This window comes from Sebastes umbrosus, chromosome 7 (assembly GCF_015220745.1).
Source record: "Sebastes umbrosus isolate fSebUmb1 chromosome 7, fSebUmb1.pri, whole genome shotgun sequence".
Taxonomy (NCBI): Eukaryota; Metazoa; Chordata; class Actinopteri; order Perciformes; family Sebastidae; genus Sebastes; species Sebastes umbrosus.
The window spans coordinates 32,960,348-32,983,473 of NC_051275.1; the positions used below are offsets into that span (position 1 = coordinate 32,960,348).

Genomic DNA, 23,126 nt, shown 5'->3' on the forward strand with positions numbered 1-23,126 from the left:
GCAAAAAGTGGATTCAAATATCTTAAAATGCTTTATTGATAAAACTTTACAAATAAACTTAAATTTACATTCAGAGTGACTATAGAGTCTGCTTGGCACGAAGTTTCTGTAAGGTTTTCTGTGAAGAGATGGTAGAAAACAACATAGTTTGGTGCTCGCAGTTCTGTAAGAAGCATATTTCCAAAAAAAATAATAATGAAGCATAATTCAAGTGTTTTACCTTGTGGAACTCTCTGGCCTTCAGTCTGTTTTTTGCGTAAGCTTCCTGTTTGTTCCTGATGGCTTTCTGATGCTTCACCTCCTCCAGCTGCTCGTACAGTCTGCAGAATGCAAGTAATCATGTTTTAGGATTAACCCTACAAAACTGACTCTTTAAGGAGACACCCCAGGGGAATAGGGTAAAAAAATAATAGATACCACCATGAAACTTGAACCATGAAGACAATTATTTTTGTTGTATTACAAGTTTTCTGAAATGAGGCATTATCTACTGGACTATCACACTGGACCTTTAAATTGTAAGAGTAGTAGTAGTAGTAGTAGTAGTGGTAGTAGTAGTGGTAGTAGTAGTAGGGGGGATGTAGTAGTAGTAGTATAAGCAACATTTACTCCACAGTAGACAGTGTTGAGGTTAAAAGCTAATAATATTACAGCAGTACCTCTGAGTTCTCTGGTGCATCTTAGAAACATCCTGTTTCCTTTGCTCCGGTGTGCAGCTCTTCACCTCGTCCACCTGGTTCAGCCTGGAATCACTCACTGAGGCAACACAAAGAAATTTCACTAACTGTTTAAACAGATTGTTGCTGACCACTTTACTCACATTCAGATGAAACAGGTACTTGTTTTGTTTTTGCTAAATGCATTAGGGCTCTCAATCGATTAAAATAGGTAATCACAATTAATCACACATCATTTATCTTTTCAAAATGTACCTTAAAAGGAGATTTGTCAAGTATTTAATACTCTTATCAACATGGGAGTGGACAAATATGCTGCTTTATGCAAATGTATGGATATATTTATTAATGGAAATCAATTAACAACACAAAACAATGACAAATATTGTCCAGAAACCCTCACAGGTACTACAATTAGCATAAAAATACGCTTCAATCATAACAAGGGAGACTCGTGCGTACCCATAGAACCCATTTTCATTCATATATCTGGAGGTCAGAGGTCAAGGGACCCCTTTGAAAATAGCCATGACCAATTTTTCCGCGTTATTTAGCTTCCTTTGCGACAAGCTAGTATGACATGGTTGGTACCGATGGATTCTTTAGGTTTTCTAGTTTCATATGATGCCAGTATCTTGACTCTAGCTTTAAAACTGAGTACGCGACAACCTAAAAATCTGAAGTTGCGTTAAAGAAATTAGTGGCGTTAAAACGAATATACATACATTTGTATAAAGCAGCATATTTGCCTACTCTCATGTTGATAAGAGTATTAAATACTTGACAAATCTCCCTTTAAGGTACATTTTGAACAGATAACTATGTAACTATGTATATAACTAATAACTATGGACAATCATGCGATTAATCGCGATAATATATTTGAATCGATTGACAGCCTTCGTTCCAAGGTACTAAACAAACAGCTCTGACGTGTGGGCCTGCTTGGTTTGTCTATTTTTTTCCACCGTAATACAAATGTGATGCTCGTGCAACTTAAAGTGATATGACTCAAAGTGTGAAATGGTATAAAGTTAAAGTACCTGGAGATGGAAGCTGGGGCTTTTTCAGCTTGATGAAGCCAGATTTCTCAGTAGTTAGATGCGGCTCAGCCTGCCCTTCCTTTGACTTGGCAATAGTCTTATGTTGAGGTTCGGACTTTGTCTTACAGGTGGCTGGTTGAGGCTGCGTAGCTTTAGACGGCTCTCTGGCTTCAGACAGAGCTCGGATCTCAGGTTGAATCTTGGCGAGAGCCCCTTTGGCCTTGATTTGCTCCACCCTGCGGGACGATCTCTCGAGCAGCGCTCTGCGCTTCTGCTGGTGGACCTCCTGCAGGCCTCTGCTCGGACCCCGCTGAAACTCCAGGAGCATCTTTGAATCTAGAGATGGGAAGAGTTTCACAAGTTTACAATGTAAAGGATGCAAAAAAAAAAAAAAAAAAAGATTTTTGAGATGCATTTAAAGGGACTATTTGTAACTTTCAGAAATGCTTCTTAACAGCAACACCTGTGGCCGTGAAATCAACGAAAGTCAGCGTCGGGCTCGCGCTTGCTCGCTCTAAATATACCTGAACGAGCATGGCTCAAAACAGTGAGGCGATACAAGTCAGCTAAAACCACAATATCACTCTATATTTCAGCTGCTTGGCAGTAATGTTAGCTGACCAGACGAAGGTCTCTCCAAGAAAATGATTTAGATCTGATCCTAGTGTTGGCTTTTCCTGCCTAAGTGCAGGCTGATGCAGCGGAGCTCTGCAGCGAGTCTCCTCTGCTCTCTCCGCCCGCAGCCGGAGAGAGCAGAGGAGACACCGGCACCGGTCGGTAACGAGAAGCCTACGTAAATCTCTGTAGAGCTCTGTCACTTCACAAGACACGGAAAACCTCTGTTGGTCTGGAGGAGCTGCAGCAGTTATTTCTGTACAAACGTCCCCTGTGCATTCACTAGATATTCTCAGAGCTAAACTAACTCTTCTGCAGTGTGGAGTGCGCGCGCGTTCACGTCTAGAGGTGGAGCGAGCTGAGCTGTCTGAGTGAAGGCGAGCAGGCAGAGGAGGAGTGTACAGCGGCTACAAGCGAACGCGCATATGGAAGCGCGCATGTGTGACGACCCACTACATTTATGCGCGTACAGAGTTACAAATAGTCCCTTTAAAAAGGTGCAATGTGTAAGATCTGGACAGAATTTTGGTTTAGTAAAGTCGCTTTCAGTCCAAAATGGCAGAGGCGTCTCCTGCTGCTGGGCACCGACGTTGCAATGGTACGAACAATTGCCTTACCCTTCTTAGCAATATACGGTCTTTGGTAAACATTGGCGTGGCGTTCCACCACTGCAGACAGCTCTTGGCGAGTAAAGAGATGAGGTTTGATGCTGAACGTTTCTTTTAGACTGGTAAGTAACATCTTTAGTACAACTTATGACAACACAAACCATACCGAAAAAACTGCAAATGGTGTCGATATGGTTTTGACGTGCCTGTTTTCTTCTTCAGCAGTTTGGTTGAATTTTGGAGGAGGTGAAATGCTGCCTCCTATCGGTTTGAAGCATGTCGCCAGCTATTGCACATGGCACCTTTGCTTAATTTGTTTGTTGATTACTGCTACGTTTTTGTTCCTGATCACATCCATATTTAAATCAGAAGCAAGGTTCCTCACAATTCAGCGATCTGACGCATGCAGCGCCCCCAACAGTATCGGATACATTCAGTCTGTAACTGTTGTGATTTTACCTGGATGTGTTCGGTTCTTGTTCTCTGGAGTCTTATCCAGTGATAACGTGGATTCGGACCCCTGGAGGAGACAAGGTTTGTGTTCAGAGACCATAAAGACGCCTGCTGCTGAGGTCAAAAAGTCAAAAATATGTGTAGACAGTCACCTCTGTCTCTCGGCCTTTCTGTCCTTCCTCTCTCACCCCATCTGAAGGTTTGTCTTCAAGGAGTCCCTCTTCTTCAGTGATGCAGGTCTCTTGGTCCTCCATTGTGGTGTCTGCCAGGCTCACTAGTGTTATCTCTGACTGCTCCAGGATCCCCTTCTCACTGGCAGCTTCCTGACAGACAAGGAGGGATGACAAACACACAACTCAGCTAATGACACACAACACAAGTTATAATAACGAAGGATAACAAGGTTTAAAAACAGAACAGAACTGTCATTTTCCAAAATAAATTGTGACGTTAGAGGGATAGTTCAGGTGTTTTGAAGTGGGGTTGTATGAGGTATTCATCCATAGTCAGTGTATTACCTACAGTAGATGACAGTCTGCACGCCCTCCTTTTTATAGCATCATATAACTAATTAAAACCAAACTTATCAGAAAAATCAACACTTGAACAAACATCAGTGTGATAAGAACTACGTTAAATGACAGAAAGAATTTATTTGTCGTGTACTTTGATTATTTATTGGCTCATGTCCCATCCACTAACATGGAAGGGGCGGGATTTATGACCTATACTGCAGCCAGCCACCAGGTGGCGATCCAGATGTTTTGGCTTCACTATTGGGGAGCTGTCATGTCGTCCATCTTTACATACAGTCTATGGTTTCTCCAAACTGGGGGCGTGCCACTGACTGTGGATAAGTACCTCATTCAACCCCACTTCAAACTGCCCAGACTATCCCTTTAATGTCTGAAAGATGATGCTTTTTCAAAGTGAACAAGAAAACACAATCATACCAATATCATATCTGAGATGTTTCTGTCTGCGGCTCCCTCCGGTTGCGGCATTCCCACAGTAGGTGTTTCATCACACATGGTTAAATTTGACAGGCTCAGAGCGGTTAGCTCCACATCTGTCCTCGTGGTGGGAGACACCACGAGGACAGATTCATGGGGACGGCACTGGGAGGTGATGAGCTGGGAGAAGGATTCATGCAAGGAGGGGAAAGCTGCCACGCAGTTGGACGATTCGTCTGCTCTGATGCGCTCAGGTGACGGTTCAGAGTCAACAGAAGGATCAGTGTTGGTTGTGGAAACACTGCGTTCCCCTGCAGGGGAGGCGGGCTCATCGTGTCCGGGCAGGTGAAAGATCGTGGAGGGGTCTGCGGTTTCGTTGTGGGTGACCTCAGCCAGCAGCGGGTGGAATGAGTCTGAGCCTGGAAACACTAAAGACGGTGATAAACATGAACATAAAGCACAGTTAAGTTTATAACGAGATAAGGCCGAGTGTCCGTTAGGGCTGCAACTAATGATTATTTTCATTATCGACTGTGATTAATTGATTAGTTGTCAACTATTAAATTAATCACAAACTATTTATATAACTGATTAATCAATTTGAGTCATTTTCTAAAGAAAAAAAAAGTCTAAAATCTCTGATTCCAGCTTCTTAAATGTGAATATTTTCTGGTTTATTTCCTCCTCTATGACAGTAAACTGAATATCTTTGAGTTGTGGACAAAACAAGACATTTGAAGACGTCATAATTTGGCTTTGGGAGACATTTTTCACCATTTTCTGACATTTTACATACCAAACAACTAATCGATTAATCAAGAAAAAAATCAACAGATTAATCAACAATGAAAATAATCGATGACTTGACAAATCTACCTTTAAGGTACATTTTGAACAGATAAAAAATACGCGATTAATTTGTGATTAAATATTTTAATCGACTGACAGCCCTAATGGAAATACAAGATGGGTGAATGTTGGCTCAGATATTAGTAGCAGAAAGAACTGCATGAACACATTTGACTCTTTTCTGCTTCAAGTTTCCTAAATCAAACTTTGACTTGGCTTGAGCTACAAACAGACGATAGATATACATATTGTGCATGATCATGATATTCTCCCTCTGGTACATCAAACCACCATAAAGGTCATTTCAGAATTCACTGTAACTACTTGAATGTTTTATAGCTCACCCTCAGTCCTCTCTGTGTCAAGGTCCACTGGACTGGTTTGGTCCCGTGGATGTGGACTCACACCCTGGACGGAGACTCTGTGAGATGAGGCTTCGGGAGGAAACGCTGGGTACGACGGCACACTGGCATCAGTTGAGACACCAAGATCCACGTGTGTTCTTTCACCTACAAACAGCAGATGAGTCGATGACAAACTTTTTTTTTCCTACTTTGAGGAAGTGGATGAGCACGGACAAAGACTGCCGTTAAAAGGTTAGTAATCTGCTGCCACAACAGCTCGATTGTGTCCAGTCAGATGTGTGAGAGCACTACTCTATATGTCTAAATGGTCTTTCATGCTTTTAGCTTGTAGAAAGTCCTCTTTGCAAATAGAGTGCTATAGGTGGAGTCCTAAAACCCAGAAATGAGTTAGCATTTTAGCACTTCTGGTTCCCTCATCTGAAAGTCAGTGGGTTTTTGAATGAGTTTTTAGTTAGATGCCTGAAATAAGGTCTGTGGTTAATGGCTTAAGAGATTTTAACGTCTGGTTCTATGATATAATATACCTGACTGCACGTTTCAGCTCCTCCTTCTTTTACCTGAGCTTCCACTGTGCTGGCCAGCAGACTCATCCAGCTCCCCGACCAGCGGTCTCATCCGGCTCTCCTCCGGGCCTCCATCCAGCCATGTGGCCGACTGATCCGATGGCACCTGACCCATCAGCTGACCTGCGTAAAAGTCCTGCCCACCACTCAGCCAATGAGAGCTGGACTGATGGGAGAGCCGACCAATCATCCGACTCAGAGTAGAATCCCATCCACCTTGATCGAAGCTCACTGAAACCGCCGGACCTGGTAGCTGACCAATCATCGACGAGTGAGCCGACGGTTGACCGACCAGTCGCTCCATGGTCGAGTCCCTCTGCTCAGCAGCGAGACAGGATGACTGGTCTGTGTGTTGGCCAATCAGAGGTCTGAAAGAGTCCTCAGCAAGTGATGGGTCCTCACCGGAGAAGTGCTCCAGGATTGGATTGACTGCATTGGCCCTGTCCTGTAGCGAACACAAAACATCGATTGAATGCTGGGTATTTTTACAACAAAAATATTTAGAACTGATTTCTATTTAGAATATGAGTCAAACAAGTTGCATCAATCAGCACACTTTACAATACAATTTGCAGTTCTTTAAAGTACAAGTTTGTTGTTGTTAATTGTTAACAAGTAGGGTTGTCATCAATTAAAATATTCAATCGTGATTTATCGCATGATTGTCCATAATTAATGACAATTAATTGCAAATATATCGCACATTTTCTATCTGTTCAAAATGTGCCTTAAAGGAAGATTTGTCAAGTATTTAATACTCTTATTAACATGGGAGTGGGCAAATATGCTGCTTTATGCAAATGTATGTATATATTTATTATTGGAAATCAATTAACAACACAAAACAATGACAAATATTGTCCTGAAACCCTCACAGGTACTGCATTTAGCATAAAAAATATAACATGGCAAACTGCAGCCCAACAGGCAACAACAGCTGTCAGTGTGTCAGTGTGCTGACTTGACTATGACTTGCCCCAAACTGCATGTGATTATCATAAAGTGGGCATGTCTGTAAAGGGGAGACTCGTGGGTACCCATAGAACCCATTTACATTCACATATCTAGAGGTCAGCGGTCAAGGAACCCCTTTGAAAATGACCATGACAGTTTTTCCTGTATGGAGTGTTATTTAGCCTCCTTCCCGACAAGCTAGTATGACATGGTTGGTACTGACGGATTCATTAGTTTTTCTAGTTTCATATTACCAGTATCTTCTTTATTCGTTAAAACTTCAAGTGTTAAAACTTTTAATTAAAAAATAACAATTGTGGATTGTGAGTCACTGACCAGGCCACTCCTCTGTGCTTCTGCAGTGTCTGAGGAAAGAGACCGACGAGCCGTAGAGCTTTCATCCTCCCCTCTCCTCTCCGAGACTTGAGCCAAAGACTGCTGAGAAACTGAAGAGCCGGGTTCCTCCACGTATGAGCCTTCACTGTCTGCAGACCAGCAGAGAGAAAAACAAGACACTTTACTAACATGATGCAGTCTTCTGGTATGAAACACTGATTTATGGTCAAAAAGTGAGTTTGACAGGTTCAAACTAAAACATGTGACAAATGACAAATTGTTCATCGGTGATCTCACGACTTAACCACTTGAACGCCAAGCATGTTGTGTACACGACTTCCCGTGTTGTAAACACGAGCTCACGGGTTTCATTTGAAGGCACCACTAAACTAAGTTTATGCATCTGTCCCCAGGACACAGATGTGGCAACTGCCATCAATCTATCGAGCTGAGAGAGGGTATTCTTGTATTACATGTGTAGCATACCTGTGGTTTTGCCAGCGGTGCTGAGGGAGATGTTAAGCTCCCTTGTGTATCGGTCTATGATGTTCTGGATGCTGCTGTTATTAAACAGAGAGTCTACAGCCAGACCAGGACGGCCTGCAGCCGAGCTGTCCTCAATACAGATGCTCTGACCAGATGAAGAGGAGACTTCGAGTAAACATGCTCCTCGTCTCAGAGGTGAGGAATTATCTGATGAAGAAGTGGGGGAAGAAAAACAGAGGAGAACAGATTTAGGCTATAATAAAGTTAAAAACACAACCAGCATGTTGTCTGGTGTATAGTATACATTATGGGTCATGTGTACAGCATCTCATATTGTCTTCTTAAAGGGATAGTTTGGGTGTTTTGAAGTGGGGTTGTATGAGGTACTTACCCATAGTCAGTGTATTACCTACAGTAGTTTGGAGAAACAGACAGGAGTACCAGCACGGGAGCAAAGCAATGTACTGCTGTGGCAGCAGCTAAACGGATTTTAGACACCAAAAAAATTATATCAGTTTAAGCGTACGCTATATTTAGAATATTTTCACCGCTTTACCGTGCTGTCAGACAGCCCTTTCTGACGGGGAACAGAAGCCGTTATCTATCTATGCTCTCTTCAAAGCCACCAGACTCCTTTGACAAAAACAGTAATTTTAAAACACAGAACACAGGAGTTGCTGGTCTACCGCTGCCTTGATTGGTTCGTTTATTTGTGTTATTGTGAGACTTTGGCCTTTACGGTAAAGCGGTGAAAATATTCTAAATATAGCGTACACTTAAACTGATTTTTTTAGGGGTCTAAAATCTGTTTAGCTGCTGCCCCCGTCCACAGCAGTACATTGCTTTGTTCACGAGCTGGTACTCCTGTCTGTTTCTCCAAACTGGGGGTGTGCCGACCGTCATCTACTGTAGGTAATACACTGACTATGGATAAGTACCTCATACCAACTTCAAAAAATCCAAACTATCCCTTTAAAGAGGGAGAAACATAAACCACGTTCATGCACAGCAGCTCTCAACGGAATTGAAGCACATTCCAACAGGTCCCACAATAATGCTAAATATCCGGACGCAACTAATCACGATTGTTTAGTGTATAACGAAGAGCCAGCCGACTCATGTTGGTGAGGTGATTTAAATACTTCATTGTTCCAGCTTCTGTTAGATTTCACAAGATTCAAAGCAAAAATCAACCACATGGTGGAAGAATCAGGAACAAACCACGACAAAAGCAGCGTGTGCTACAGCGCCGCGCTCTCCTGCTGCTGTCCCTCACCAGTGTTCACGTTTTGCTCAGGATCGGTGGTGATGTAGCTGCCGGTGGAGACGGTGGTGGAGGAGGGGCAGTCAGAATCAGGAGTCCTGTGTGCAGACTGACACACACACATACAGAAAAACACAAATGTGTTAGGAGATAAAAACATAACAGATTCAGGCTCACTGAGCTCAGTTCAAGTGTAGAAACCATCATGTAACGTATTTTAATTAAATACACTTCAGGTCCAGTAAATTCACATCATCGCTCGGAAACAAACAAACAAACAAACACACACACTTATATTTGAAGATTTTATGGCTCAATATGTACATATTCTAGCCAGTGTTGGAAGTATTATTCAAACCGTTTACTGAAGTAAAAGTAGCCCACTCATTATGCAGAAAGGTCCCTGCTAATTGTCATATAAGCAGCTAAAACTGGAGCCATTCAAATTTCTTCCACATATTTTTAGAGAAAGATTCTAATTTATTTATTTAGCCGTTTTAATTCAAAAGTTACTTCCTGTGGCAAAATTACTTTTAAATGTGTATTTGGTTTAAAGACATGTACATGCACACACAGACTCACTGAGCTCAGTTCAAGTGTAGAAACCATCATGGAACGTATTTTAATTGAATACACTTCAGGTCCAGGAATTTCCCATCATCGCTCAGTGTAAAGAAAGAAACACACACACACACATTCACTCCATACAGGCAGACACACAAAGTAAAAGCTTCTCAAGCATCTTCAGAGACTGAGGCAGATGCTGCTCAGGCTCTCAGATTTGGCTAATTTTCATCATTGATCCACAGCATGTGAACCTCAGAGTGTTTCGCCTTGTGGTTTCGCCTTGTGGTAGTAATGTCTCTCTCTCTCTCTCTCTCTCTCATTTATACTCTCATCTACGGCGAAAATGCCAAAAAAAGCAACATCTTCAAAACATCTTCAGCTGGCCGGGTTACCTCTGTGGGGGATCTGTAGCTTGTGACTGCAGGACCAGAGTAGTCGTCGGCTCCTCTCCCAGAGTCAGAGGAAAGCACTGAGATTCTCCTCAGGGCTGAATCTGGAAAACAATGTTCCAACCAAGAGGAAATATCTTCATTTTCTTCCTAATATATTTTAAAATCAAATACTGCCATTTTCCTCCCATCTGTATTGTTTATCTCATCCCCTGCCGTCTACGTACCAGACTCTAAGGATTCTGGAGATGTTTCTGCCCCCATCAGCAGCCTCTCTCTCCAGACGAGAGGGCTGGATGTTCCTGATCTTGTTTCAGAGCCGGTCGATCGCTCAGCAGTCCGCTGCTCGCTGCTGGACCAAGAGGGTGTCTGCGGGGTCCTGTCAGAGGCCACCGACGATTCTGAATCCTCCTGCTGAGCCCAGGCCAGAGTGTGTGAAGGAACCGTCACTGTGTCCTCCGGGCCTAGGGACAGGAAACAATCAACTGATATATTCCTCTCCGTAGCTCGTTACCATGTGTTTGTGGGGCGGAGCAGACCTGTGACTTGGCTGGTGTTGACTGGTGTCTCCACCTCTTGAATAGCACTCAGCTCATGTTGTTCAGTCATCATCTCCATGACGCCCAGCCTGACGCGGCTCACCGGGGGCTTTGCTGCTCGAGGAGGAGGGAAGAGTCCTGAGGGGAGGACTGACGCCAGGGCAGGTCCAGCAGGAACATCGCTCTGAGAGATGAGATCTTCATGGAAAATTTTAAAATTACTCCACGATATTGATGAAGCTGTAGGGGTTTAGAGCGACTTTAAGTGTATGCCGCTTAATTTATAATGGAAGTGCGACGCCATCACTGATTCAGAACTATAATACTGCATTCCTCTGAACCCCCAAAACCCACCGGTGGGTTGAAAGGTATGTTTTCTTTTTAGAATAAATTGATAATAATAAATCGACAAAAATAAACTGTTTATCACAGCCAGAAACTGTAAAAACAGAACTTATCGTAATAACGGTAATTCCCTGTTGCCACTGTGGCTGTTGTGAGGTCAGAGGCTGGCGGTATGTGCTGTGTGTGCGTTTTTATGTTGTGAAGCAGGTTTAATAACAACTGTGCGCTACACAAAACATGCAGTCATTTTCATCGCCGTTCATTCTAACGTGTATTTTTCTACCAACTCTCGTCCCAAAATTAATTTTCATCCTCCCCAATCCGATTTTTTTCAGCCCAGGGATGACGGGACGACTTTAAGCTTGAGCCCTGGTGTACCTCTCCGCTCACTTCTCCCTTTCCAAGACTGCGGTTACGTGAGCCGCCGAGGGCAAAACCCTGGTAACGCAGTTCGCCTCGCTCAGAGGCTATCCATACCATAATAATACCATTTAGGAGCAATGGAAGTCAGACGGCGGCTGGCGGTACCACGGTTTAACACTCACGTTACCACAGTTTCACCAGCGTGTCGGAGAACTACGGTGGCCTTCAGGTAACGTAAAAACATGAAAGTCTCTCTCCAGAGCCAGTGTGTGGTTTGTCCGTTCTGGGCTACTGTAGAAACATGGCGGAGCAACATGGCGTACTCCGTGAAGAGGAGCCGCTCCCTATGTAGATATGAAGTACTCATTCTAGTTTCAGGTGATTATACACTCATGAAAACATAGCTATTGGACATTATATTCCATTTTTGCTAATAAATTGCCCAAAATGTTACACACTGCTCCTTTAATGGGAAATGTGTAAATCCATCCAATTAATTTTGCTAATCGGTACTTAAAGCAGAAAGGGACAACGTGGTACCTTTGACCGGAAGACATTTTGGTAAGATCACAGATAAAGAAAATGAAATTAAGTGGAAAAAGTTTTCCATTCAGCAGGTACATATAAATTGTGTTAAAAAGGTGTGAAAAACTATCTGCAATCTGACATGCCAGTTACCTGTCTCACCACTGTTAGATGGCGGTTGCGGAGGGGAGCCATCTTTCTTCTGAGGCTCTTCTAGGTGTGACAACGTTCCTCCGTTAGATTCCTCTATAGCTCTCAACAGGGACACAAGTAATTTGAGGCGGGTCTGATTGATGTCCTCTGAAACCAACATTTCACCGGCAGCCTCTGGAGCTGGCTGTGGGTGAGAAAATGCAGGAAAGTTGTAGGAAAGTATTTCCCATACACACACACACACACACACACACACACACACACTCACACACACGGAGGCTACCTGAGCTCAGTTCAAGTGTATAAACCATCATGTAACGTATTTGAATTAAATACAATCCAGGTCCGGTAATTTCACATCATTGCTCAGAAAGAAACACACATTCACGCAAAGACTTACACTCTTACATACACATTCACTACACACAGACAGACAGACACACACACGCAGACACACACACACACACACACACAAACTCAATGAGCTCAGTTCAAGTGTAGAAACCATCATGAACCGTGTTTGAATTAAAAACACGTCAGGTCGGGTTATTTCACATCATCGCTCAGGAACAAACACGCACACTTATATTTGAATCAGGGCTGTCAATCAATTAAAATATTGATTTTTTTATCTGTTCAAAATGAACCTTAAAGGGAGAGATGCTGAGAGAAAGTTTTTTAAAAAGTTGTCTTACACCCTTCAAAATCAAGAAGGCCTCACGACACCCTGTGCAACTTTGGCGACCCCTAGTGGGGTCCTGGACCCCAGGTTGGGAACCAGTGGTCTACTGTACTGTAACAGAAACACCGGAGCAGTAATAGTCCCCTCACTTACTTGTGCATCAGTATCAATCAGAGCCTGCAACGTCTCCTTTTGCCACCTCATCTGCTCGATCTCCACTTCCTGTCTCTGCCTCTCCTCTTCTTGCTGCCTCTGCTGCTGCAGCGCCACCTCCTCCCTCTGCTGCCGCTGCAGCGCCACCGCCTCCCTCTGCTGCCGCTGCAGTTCCACCGCCTCCCTCTGCTGCAGCGCCGCTGCCACCCTCTGCCGCTGCAGCGCCACCGCCTCCCTCTGCTGCCGCTGCAGTTCCACCGCCTCCCTCTGCTGCAGCAGAGCCACCGCCTCCCTCTGCTGTTGCAGCGCTACCGCCTCCCTCTGCTGCTGCAGCGCCAGCGCCTCCCTCTGCTGCTGCAGCACCGCCGCCGCCTCCCTCTGCTGCAGCACCCGTCTCTGGACCTCCTGCAGCTCTCGTCTCTGCCTCTCCATGTCGTCGTCCTCTCTGGAGCTCAGGGACCCAGTCCTCAGGGAGCCACGCTTAACCTCTGCATGGCCCGGAACCAGAGGTGCACCATATGTGATGCTCGGGCTGACGGCTTGGATGGGATCAGAGGTCGGCTGGAGCGGGATGCTGGCTGAGTGATGTGTTGTGAACAGTTTGTAAGGCAGTGGCTCTGAGGAGGGTCTCACTCTCTCAGGAAGATGCTCCGTTACTCTCTCCATTATGTTGTCAGTCAGCCAGGCAGTGACGTCCGGTCTCTGGTTCCTGGGATCGCTCGAAATAGATTCATCCGGCAGCAACTTGGAGCCAACGCTTGCACTGGAGCCTGGAAGTCGTGAAGATGAAGCCAACATGTCAAACTCTCTTGTGGGAACTTCCACGGGGGTTTGTGGTTTAGCGTGGATGTATGCAGACACTCCAGGAGCTGTAGGGAGCTGCAGGGGAGCTGGAAGGTGCACAGACGGAGCGCCGCGCAGATGTGGGTGAATGAGTCCTGAAGTCATGTTGTGACGAATCCGTAGAGCTCGCTGGTATTCCTCCAGGCGCTGACGAGCCACCTCCACTGACCTCTGGTGAATCCTGAAATATTGTCATTGATACAGCCCAATATCAGTGTCTCAGTCACAATCTACAGCATACGACGGCCTCTATACTTAGATCCTCTAAAGCTGTATAAATACTGTATAGTGTAACACAGAACAAATTAGTGAATTATTATTAAGTGAATTATTTTGTCAACTGTTGAGATCTATTTTCAAGAATAACTGGCTAGCCATCTTTCTTCTGAGGCTCTTCTAGGTGTGACAACGTCCCTCCGTTAGATTCCTCTATAGCTCTCAACAGGGACACCAGTAATTTGAGGCGGGTCTGATTGATGTCCTCTGAAACCAACACTTCACCGGCAGCCTCTGGAGCTGGCTTTGGGTGAGAAAATGCAGGAAAGTTGTAGGAACGTATTTCCCATACACACACACACACACACATATACACTCACACACACACACACAGACTCACTGAGCTCAGTTCAAGTGTATAAACCATCATGAAACGTATTTTAATTAAATACAATTCAGGTCCGGTAATTTCACATCATCGCTCAGAAACAAACACACACTCACGCAAAGATTTACACTCTTACATACACATTCACTACACACAGACAGACACACACACACACAGACACACACACGCAGACACACACACACACACACACACAGACTCAATGAGCTCAGTTCAAGTGTAGAAACCATCATGAACCGTGTTTGAATTAAAAACACGTCAGGTCCGGTTATTTCACATCATCGCTCAGGAACAAACACGCACACTTATATTTGAATCAGGGCTGTCAATCGATTAAAATATTGAATCGCCATTAATCTCAAATTAATCGTACATTTTTTTATCTGTTCGAAATGTACCTTAAAGGGAGAGATGCTGAGATAAAGTTTTTTAAAAAGTTGTCTTACACCCTTTAAAATATTTTCAAGAATAACTGGCTAGAAAGTGAAAGGGGTAAAAGTGACTTGTTTAACACAAAAAAGTAGTTTATCTTCAGGCTTTAAACCAACCGGTTTTGTTCCAGCAGCCTCTGTTGATATTCTTTAATCCTTCTGGTGTGGTCGTCTTCACCTGCAGGGCGCACCAGCTGCAGAGTGCAGAAGTAGAAATTATTCATCACTGAAGTCATTTTACTATACTGATCACACTGTACATAGGATATCTTGAATGCAAAATATGTCATTTTTAGTGCTGTCAATCAATTAAAATATTTAAAACCGATTAATCGCATGATTGTTAATCGAGATTAATCACACATTTTTTATCTGTTCAAAATGTACCTTAAAGGGAGATTTGTCAAGTATTTAATACTCTTATCAACATGGGAGTGGACAAATATGTTGCTTTATGCAAATGTATGTAGATATCATTGTAAATCAATTAACAACGACCAATATTGTCCAGAAACCCTCACAGGTACTGCATTTAGCATAAAGAATATATGCTCAAATCATAACATGGCAAACTGCAGCCCAACAGGCAACAACAGCTGTCAGTGTGTCAGTGTGCTGACTTGACTATGACTTGCCCCAAACTGCATGTGATTATCATAAAGTGGGCATGTCTGTAAAGGGGAGACTCGTGGGTACCCATAGAACCCATTTACATTCACATATCTGGAGGTCAGAGGTCAAGGGACCCCTTTGAAAATGGCCATGACAGTTTTTCCTCACCAAAATGTATCGTAAATTTGGAGCGTTATTTAGCCTCCTTCTCAACAACCTAGTATGACATGGTTTGTACCAATGGATTCTTTAGGTTTTTCTAGTTTCATATGATACCAGTATCTTCGCTGTAGCTTTAAAACTGAGTCACAAGTTGCATTAACACGTTAGAGAAATTTGTGCTGTTAAAACGAATTTGCGTTAACGCGTTATTATTGCTCCCTATGTAGATAGAAACGTCTCATTCTAAGGTAACGAAAACACAACGATTAATATTTTTAGGTGATTATACACTTCTGAAAACATACTTATTAATATTATATTCCATTTCTGCCAATAGAGAACGTTTTATTTCTCTGTAGGGTTCTTTCCATAATGTTGTCAGACACATATAATACTAATCTGAGCCTGTCAGCGGCAAAAAACAGAACTTTTAGTGAACGTAAACTGACGGTGCCAGGTTGCCCCAAATGATTACATTACAGCTCGTTTAGTGGCTGCCGTCTGCAGCGTTCTCCCTCAATACTGAATAATTTCAAAACCTGTTGTCCCCGTTAGTCACTTTGACACAAAAACATGGGAAAATATGGTCCAGGTTGAAAAATTCCGAAGCTACCCTTTAACTGAGGACAGCTTTGATATCAAAGGGCCTACCTCAGTGACTGGAGGGACAGAGGTGACTTCCTGGTCATGGAGAGGTACTTGTGGTTGGTTAACAAGTACCCGCTGGGTGACAGCAGCCTTCAGATCTTCTCTCTCCTGCTGAGCTTCAAGCAGCATCTGCTCCAGTTTCGCTTTCTGCTCTTCCAGTTCCTGCAGCAAAACCAGCTGCTGCTGCTTCTCCCTGTCCAGCTCCTGTTCCTGAACAACAACAACAAAAAAGATTTAAAAACATTCCTACATCTAAAAGGTGGATGATGAAAGGAGTAACCTCTCTAACACAGCTCAAATTACTGGTATCTCGGTGTGACATAAAACTCAGCCCTAAATAATCAACTCTCTGCTTATTATAATTTAATTATTTTAAGGCGAGACACTACGAGCAGTTATTTACCCTTTTCTTTCGTTCTTCTTCAAAGTCTTTGATTCTGTTGGCAAGAACATCAGGAAGTCGAGGATTTGCTGAAGCTGGCTGCTTTGTCGTCTCCAACGCTGGTCGAAAATAAATAAATGAGTGTAAATAGCAAAAAATAAACATGATAACGATAAAAGTAGGGCTGCAACGAACGGTTATTTTTTATCAATCTGCCAATTATTTTGTAGATTAATTGATTAATTGTTTAGTCTATAAAATGTCAGAAAACAGTGAAAAGCGTCCATCCCAGTTTCTCAACGCCTAAGGTGATCTTTAAATGTCTTGTTTTGTCCACAACCCAAAGATATTCAGCGGGTGATCTCCATATTTGAGACCCTGACGACAGCATTTTCTGACATTTTTTAATGAAAAATTTGAGAAAATCATCTTGAAAAACATCAACAATTAATCGATTATCAAGATAGCTGGCGATTATTTTTTGCCGATCGGCTAATCGATTAGATGACTAATTGTTGCAGCTTTTTGTAATATCAAAATAGCGATTTTATTACATTGTGCGCGGCCTTCTAGATTAGTTTTATTACAGTTGATGACTACGAACCCGGTGGTGAGTGAGCCGGCTCCTTCTCCTCGCTTGTCAGAGAGCCCGTGTCGATGGTTGAGTCTCGCTCTGGGATCTGACCGCTGATGGCGGTCGGTGAATCGGCTGCAGGTACACAACTGTTGTGGTCGGTCCACTGGTTCCTCTGGGTCCTGATACGATCCAGGAGTTTCTTCAGCGCCTGTCTAGGAGCAGCTCTGGAGGGCTCCACTGCAGATAAAGAAAACGCTGATTGCAGATCTGGCACGGTAAAGATGACTTCTAAGAAAATTGCATCAAGGTTATCACTAGAGCCACCGCCTCTTAGTCGATTAGTCGTCTTATCGGCTGTTTTGGTCCAGTCGATTAAGATTTCTTTAGTCAATTAGTTGTTTTTTATGCTTTTTAATGCTGACTGATTTATTTCCAAGAAGCTAATGAGCACATCTCTGGTAAACACAAGATATAAAGAGGTGCTTTTGTGGAGAAACTACAGATCTGTCAATTAAATCAACTAATCGATTAGATGACAACATTGTATCTGTAAGAACCAGTTTTTTGTTTTAATAAAAAGGAGTAAATACGTTATCTGTGCCACCTAGTGGTTGCCTTTTAGTTTAACAGGAAAGAAATATCGGCAATACATGACATACCGGCCAAATTAACCAAGCCAAGTGTGAGGAAAGAAGAAGACGCCAAACGAGTCTCTCAACCGTAACCTAAACATGAATGTAACATAAGAAACCAAAATAGATTGATTTATTTGATTATTTTAATTTTGTTTGCTTTTTTTAATTTTTAATTTGGTTTGAGTTTCAACTTTCAATCACCCAACTCATCAACATCAGTCACAAACAACCTACAAGTCCATCAAACGTGAGTAAAACAAATAAAACACGATGTCTGTACGGTGTTTACTGTGGCTATTAGATTTCAGAAGGAATCCACTACAGTAGGAATGTTAGTCGACTAAGAAGTTCTTTGTTCGAGGACAGCCCTAGTTATCATACAGGACAGTCAGATTGTATTCAGGGCTGGTAGCTGTAAGAAGCTTGTCTTTGACTAGAGAATTTACATAATTAATATAATATATTACAGTAAAGCAAGATCTGTGTATTGATTTGGTGTAAATGCCAAAAAGTAACCGTAATTTCTTTTAAACAAATCTTGTAACAACCCTTAAAAACTCATGAATTTATGTTTGTATGTGTATCTGCTGCTTCTGTTCACCTTCAGTTTCCTGCTCCGTGCTTCCAGCTTCCTGCTCCGTGTCATGGTGTGCGTTTCCTTTTTCTTGTGTTGCGTTTTCATCCAGTGTGACGTCCAGCTCCTGGTCCTGGCTGCTGGTGGACAGAGCTGGCAGAGGCTCTGGTACCAGCTGGACTACCAGGTCACCTTTAACCCCTGGGATCAGACACAGTCCAGGTTTAAAGAGGCCCAATTGAAACATGTATGCTTTATCTCCCACCTAAGCATAGAGGCTATTTTGCGAAAATACAAATAAAGCTCAATACAATGAACCTTCTGTCTACCTCAGAATTACGTGCATGGTGCTAAACAAAGCTACAAGTACTGAAATCCGATATCCATACTTGTTTTTGTGCCTACTTGCTACAAAACACATTCACTGTGTAGCTGAACAGTCCTTACTCCTCTCTCCAGTGTACATGTCCTCAAAGGCAAACTCCATCTCCCTCTGGTAGTCCTCCCTCGACTCCTGTCTCTTATAGAGAGGCTGGAAGATCTGAGGAGGCATCTGTGACACCTGTTGTCTCCTCCTCAGCAGGTCCGTCTGCTGCATGTGTTCCAGTTCAACAAGCAAGCGCTCACGATCCTAAAGGAGACCATCAAAAACAGATCAGGCAAAAGAAAGAGAAAATCAAATATTATAATATTTTTGACCAAATACCTCGATATAGATATTGCGGCGATATAGTAGGGCTGACCATTGGTGGTTTTACAAAATATTTACACAATGAGATTTTCGATAAATAATCATCAGTAATGTGGATATAAGTGAGTATAAGAAGTGTAAAAGGCAAATAATAGAACAGCTAGAACACTTTACTTTACTGTAATGCAGTTATTATAATTATCTCCAGATACATGTGAACAATTTTGGCGTCTATCTGCTCTTCAGGTAACAGGTGTGTTGTACCTGGACGAGATGTTCCCTCCTCAGAGCCTCCTTCCCTCTGAGACGAGCCTTCTCAAGCTGCTCCTCTCTCCTCCTCTTCTCCTCCCTCTGGACGTCCTGCAGTCTCCTCCCCTCCAGCTCAGCTCCCTCGTGGGCATTAGGCTGCAGACACAGGTACAGATTAGATACCTCTGATAGGAGGGAGACAAACAAACTCTAGGGTGAAGTGCATACAATAATGGGAAGGTTTACCTGCTCTGTGTCCGCCTCTCTGTCCACTGCGCTCTCAGGCATGTGGTAATGCGTGGCAGCGAAGGCACTCACATCAGATTTCTTTACTACATGTGGTTTCTTGGAATCGATGCTCTGCTAGAACAAGAAAGACAATGTTACCATGACTCCACCTAGAACCTAAACTTTGTAACTTGGAAAGTTTGTTTTATATTTTGCAGGGCTGTCAAAGTTAACGCCACAATAACGCGTTAACGCAAATTTGTTTTAACGCCACTTATTTCTTTCACGCATTAACGCAACTTGTGATTTTTAGGTTGTAGCGGGCTCAGTTTTAAAAGTAAAGCTAGCTGGTGGAGATACTGGTATCATATGAAACTAGAAAAACCTAAGGAATCCATTGGTACCAACCATGTCATACTAGCTTGTTGCAAAGGAGGCTAAGTAACGCTCCAAACTTAAGCTAAATTTTGGCGAGGAAAAACTGTCATGGTCATTTTCAAAGGAGTCCCTTGACCGCTTACCTCAAGATATGTGAATATAAATGGGTTCTATGGGTACCCACGAGTCTCCCCTTTACAGACATGCACACTTTATAATAATCACATGCAGTTTGGGGCAAGTCATAGTCAAGTCAGCACACTGACACACTGACAGCTGTTGTTGCCTGTTGGGCTGCAGTTTGCCATTTTATGATTTGAGCATATTTTTTATGCTAAATGCAGTACCTGTGAGGGTTTCTGGACAATATTCGTCATTGTTTCAAATAATAATTATATACATACATTTGCATAAAGCAAGCATATTTATCCACTCATGTTGATAAGAGTATTAAATACTTGACAAATCTCCCTTTAAGGTACATTTTGAACAGATATATAATTTGCGATTAATCGTGATTAACTATGGATAATCATGCAATTAATCATGATTAAATATTTTAATCGATTGACAGCCCTACTCCACCTAGAACCTAAACTTTGTAACTTGTAATGTTTGTTTTATATTTTGTAAACAGGATAGGACAGGACAGATTGGTAGCAATGCTTAGTTGTGTGTTGGGAGGATAAACAGAGAGATCAAGCCTAAGCCAAAACATTCATGATTTGTGAACAGGCATTTGTACCCACACAGACTAACCTGGTTCCAGATGTTCGAATCACCAGCCACATTTCCGTACTGATCCACTTAGCCCAAACTTAATTCTGTGAAACCCTTACGGCAATTTGCCAAACTGATTCTTACCATGAACTAAAAAGTCAGCTAGCTTTTCCAGGCAGTTTCTCAGGCCAGCAGGAAAACAGTGTGATTAATATTACTGATGGGGCAAATCACCTGAATGGGGTTTGGGAGAGGGGGTGGGAGGCTTGCCACTTTTGCTGATCTTTCCTTTTCCGCCTGTAGAGCCTTCTTCCTGGCATGGACGGATCTACAGACAAGCAGATGAATAGACTTCATGTGATCAAATTCACAAATGTCTTTCGAGCAAATGTTTGTGATGCTGCTTACCGGCTTTGCCTCTCATAATCTTTAAGTCTCTGTGATTTGAGCTCCTTCAGGGCTTCTCGAAAGCGCTCCTCTGCTTTGACGTGATTTTCCACCTCCCGCTGAGCTATGGCTGCCAAGTCGGGTTCCTTGTGCAAATAAATCAAAATTAGCACACAAAAATTAAATGATTTGGACACTGTATTCATCTTCAAGTGAGAATGTTATCATGTGATGTTTTTGTTCACATTTTGGTTTCAGCTGTACCTTGGTTTGATGTTAACCTCAGTTTCAGTGTCTCCATATTCATCTTGTTTCCACCGAGCAACTAACTCTGTGACCGCTTCAACGGGTGTATTGTGTTCATTCGCCAACAAACAGCTAATGAAGGTAATAGCTTCTTGTTTTAGGTATTATCTTACGTTTTCTTTTGCACTCCTGTGTCCCTGACCGAGAAGCTGGAGGCTCTCCTCGTACAGCCTCTGCAGTGTGTGGAGTTTGTCCCTTTGCTGTTGCTCCCAGTCCTCCCTCAGCTCTTCCTCCAGTTGCTCCAGCTCACGCTGCCGTCTCCGCTCAACCTCTCGGCGGATATGCATCGCGATGTGCCGTTGCTGCTCCCGCACCTGGAGATCAATGCAAAATACATACTTGCATGCTCAGTCTTAACACATCTGATTTTGAAAACTATCCAGAGGGTGTTTTTCATAGAGGTGGCTCAAAAAATGCCCTGACTGCAAGCCAACGTAACTAAATTAGACCTGGCTTTTTTTACACTTAGATTTTATTAGAAGATCATTTTTTTGATAAGATAAGATAAGATAACATATTCCTTTATTAGTCCCACAGTGGGGAAATTTGCAGGGTAGAGCAGCAAAGGGAATAGTGCAAAAAACAAGATGCATCAGCTAACACAGTAAAAAAAGAGCTAAACAAAGTGTAACAAAATGTGAAACATTTATATAGAAGGAAGTATAAAAAAAGGAGCAGTATGTACAGTATTGACAATAAACAGACTATTAACAAAATTGCACAAGTGGAAAATGATATTGCACAGCATGAATTACAGCTGAGTAGTACTGATAGACAGTTGGTGTACAGTGAAGTGCACTTCTTGTCAAAAACAATAGTACAGAACAGTAACATCCAGGCAACATTGCATATTATGGATTATGGACAGTGGGTCTTTATATAGCTCCACATAATCTGCATATAATTATCAGTGATTGTCAAAACAGACAATGAAAAGGAAGGTAAATGAAACTTTCAGCAGTGAGGATGAGCAGGGCCACCAAGCTCCTTATTCCAACAGATATGTTATCAGTTTTCTCCATCTTTCCATGTATAAACTAGCCTACTTCTCAATCTTAGTAGGAAAGTCAGTCTTTCCCTCTCATAACTGTCTACAAATGTTTTTTTATACATATATATATCATCATTATTATCACCTGATATCAGCTCACCTGCTGTATTCGTAGTTTCCTCCTCCTCTCGTGCTCCTCTCGTATGATCCGAGCCTCCTCGTTGGGGCTCAGTCTTAATTTGGCCACTTTTCTCTTCATGTTCTTCAGATATTGATGAACATTAAACAGTAAACAGCAGCTAGCTTCACGTTATCAGCTCTGTTAGCCTGCTGCCGGATATTAGCTTGTTAGCTTCATTGTGTTGAAGGTTTTCACAGCCAGAGCGACTTAACGAGACATTTAAGATAAACGTTTGAAACTAAAGCGAATAAATCATGTAAATAGTTCGGAAAAGAGACCAACTCAACCCCATAACGCTGTTTATCTGTTAGTCATTACAGCTCCATGCCAACCTGAGAACCAAAACAAACCAGTCAACGGGTCTGTCCGAAACGTCACATCCGGTTGTTTGAACCACCCGCCGTACCCGGTCCTTGCTGATTAGAATTCCTCTTGGTTTCGACCAAACACTAAACATAGTTCCTACCCGCAATATGTGCGTCTAAACGAATTTTCTAACTAAATTTTATTAAATAACAAATTTAAACAACATGAAAGAAAGTAACATAAAGCACCTAAAACTGCTAAATTAAAGCCGTTATTCAAGATTCAAGAGTTTTATTTGCCATTGTCACATATAAGCACATG

General features: G+C 42.7%; 1 protein-coding gene across 7 annotated transcripts; it reads right to left on the reverse strand.

Annotated features, from left to right (window-relative positions):
- Positions 1 to 8: 8 nt before the first annotated feature.
- Positions 9 to 22,901, reverse strand: cep295 (centrosomal protein 295). 7 transcript variants are annotated; one of them, XM_037775494.1, is made up of 30 exons: positions 22,479 to 22,901; positions 21,441 to 21,641; positions 21,043 to 21,167; positions 20,869 to 20,962; positions 19,555 to 19,671; positions 19,324 to 19,464; positions 18,816 to 18,999; positions 18,396 to 18,569; positions 17,187 to 17,396; positions 16,604 to 16,701; positions 16,204 to 16,410; positions 14,896 to 14,972; positions 13,144 to 13,906; positions 12,883 to 13,062; positions 12,048 to 12,231; positions 10,662 to 10,901; positions 10,350 to 10,586; positions 10,126 to 10,226; positions 9,179 to 9,275; positions 7,903 to 8,109; positions 7,417 to 7,565; positions 6,121 to 6,571; positions 5,543 to 5,707; positions 4,350 to 4,777; positions 3,549 to 3,719; positions 3,403 to 3,463; positions 1,721 to 2,056; positions 660 to 756; positions 221 to 320; positions 9 to 118 (listed from the first exon to the last, which is right to left on the reverse strand). In XM_037775494.1, the coding sequence occupies exons 1-30, from the start codon at positions 22,575 to 22,577 to the stop codon at positions 80 to 82; spliced, it is 5,733 nt and encodes a 1,910-aa protein (XP_037631422.1). In that variant the 5' UTR covers positions 22,578 to 22,901; the 3' UTR covers positions 9 to 79. The 7 variants fall into 7 exon arrangements, with proteins under 7 accessions (XP_037631422.1, XP_037631417.1, XP_037631421.1 ...); XM_037775489.1 differs by having other exon boundaries at positions 12,883 to 13,906; positions 19,555 to 19,668; XM_037775493.1 differs by having other exon boundaries at positions 10,662 to 10,859; positions 12,057 to 12,231; positions 12,883 to 13,906.
- Positions 22,902 to 23,126: the final 225 nt, after the last annotated feature.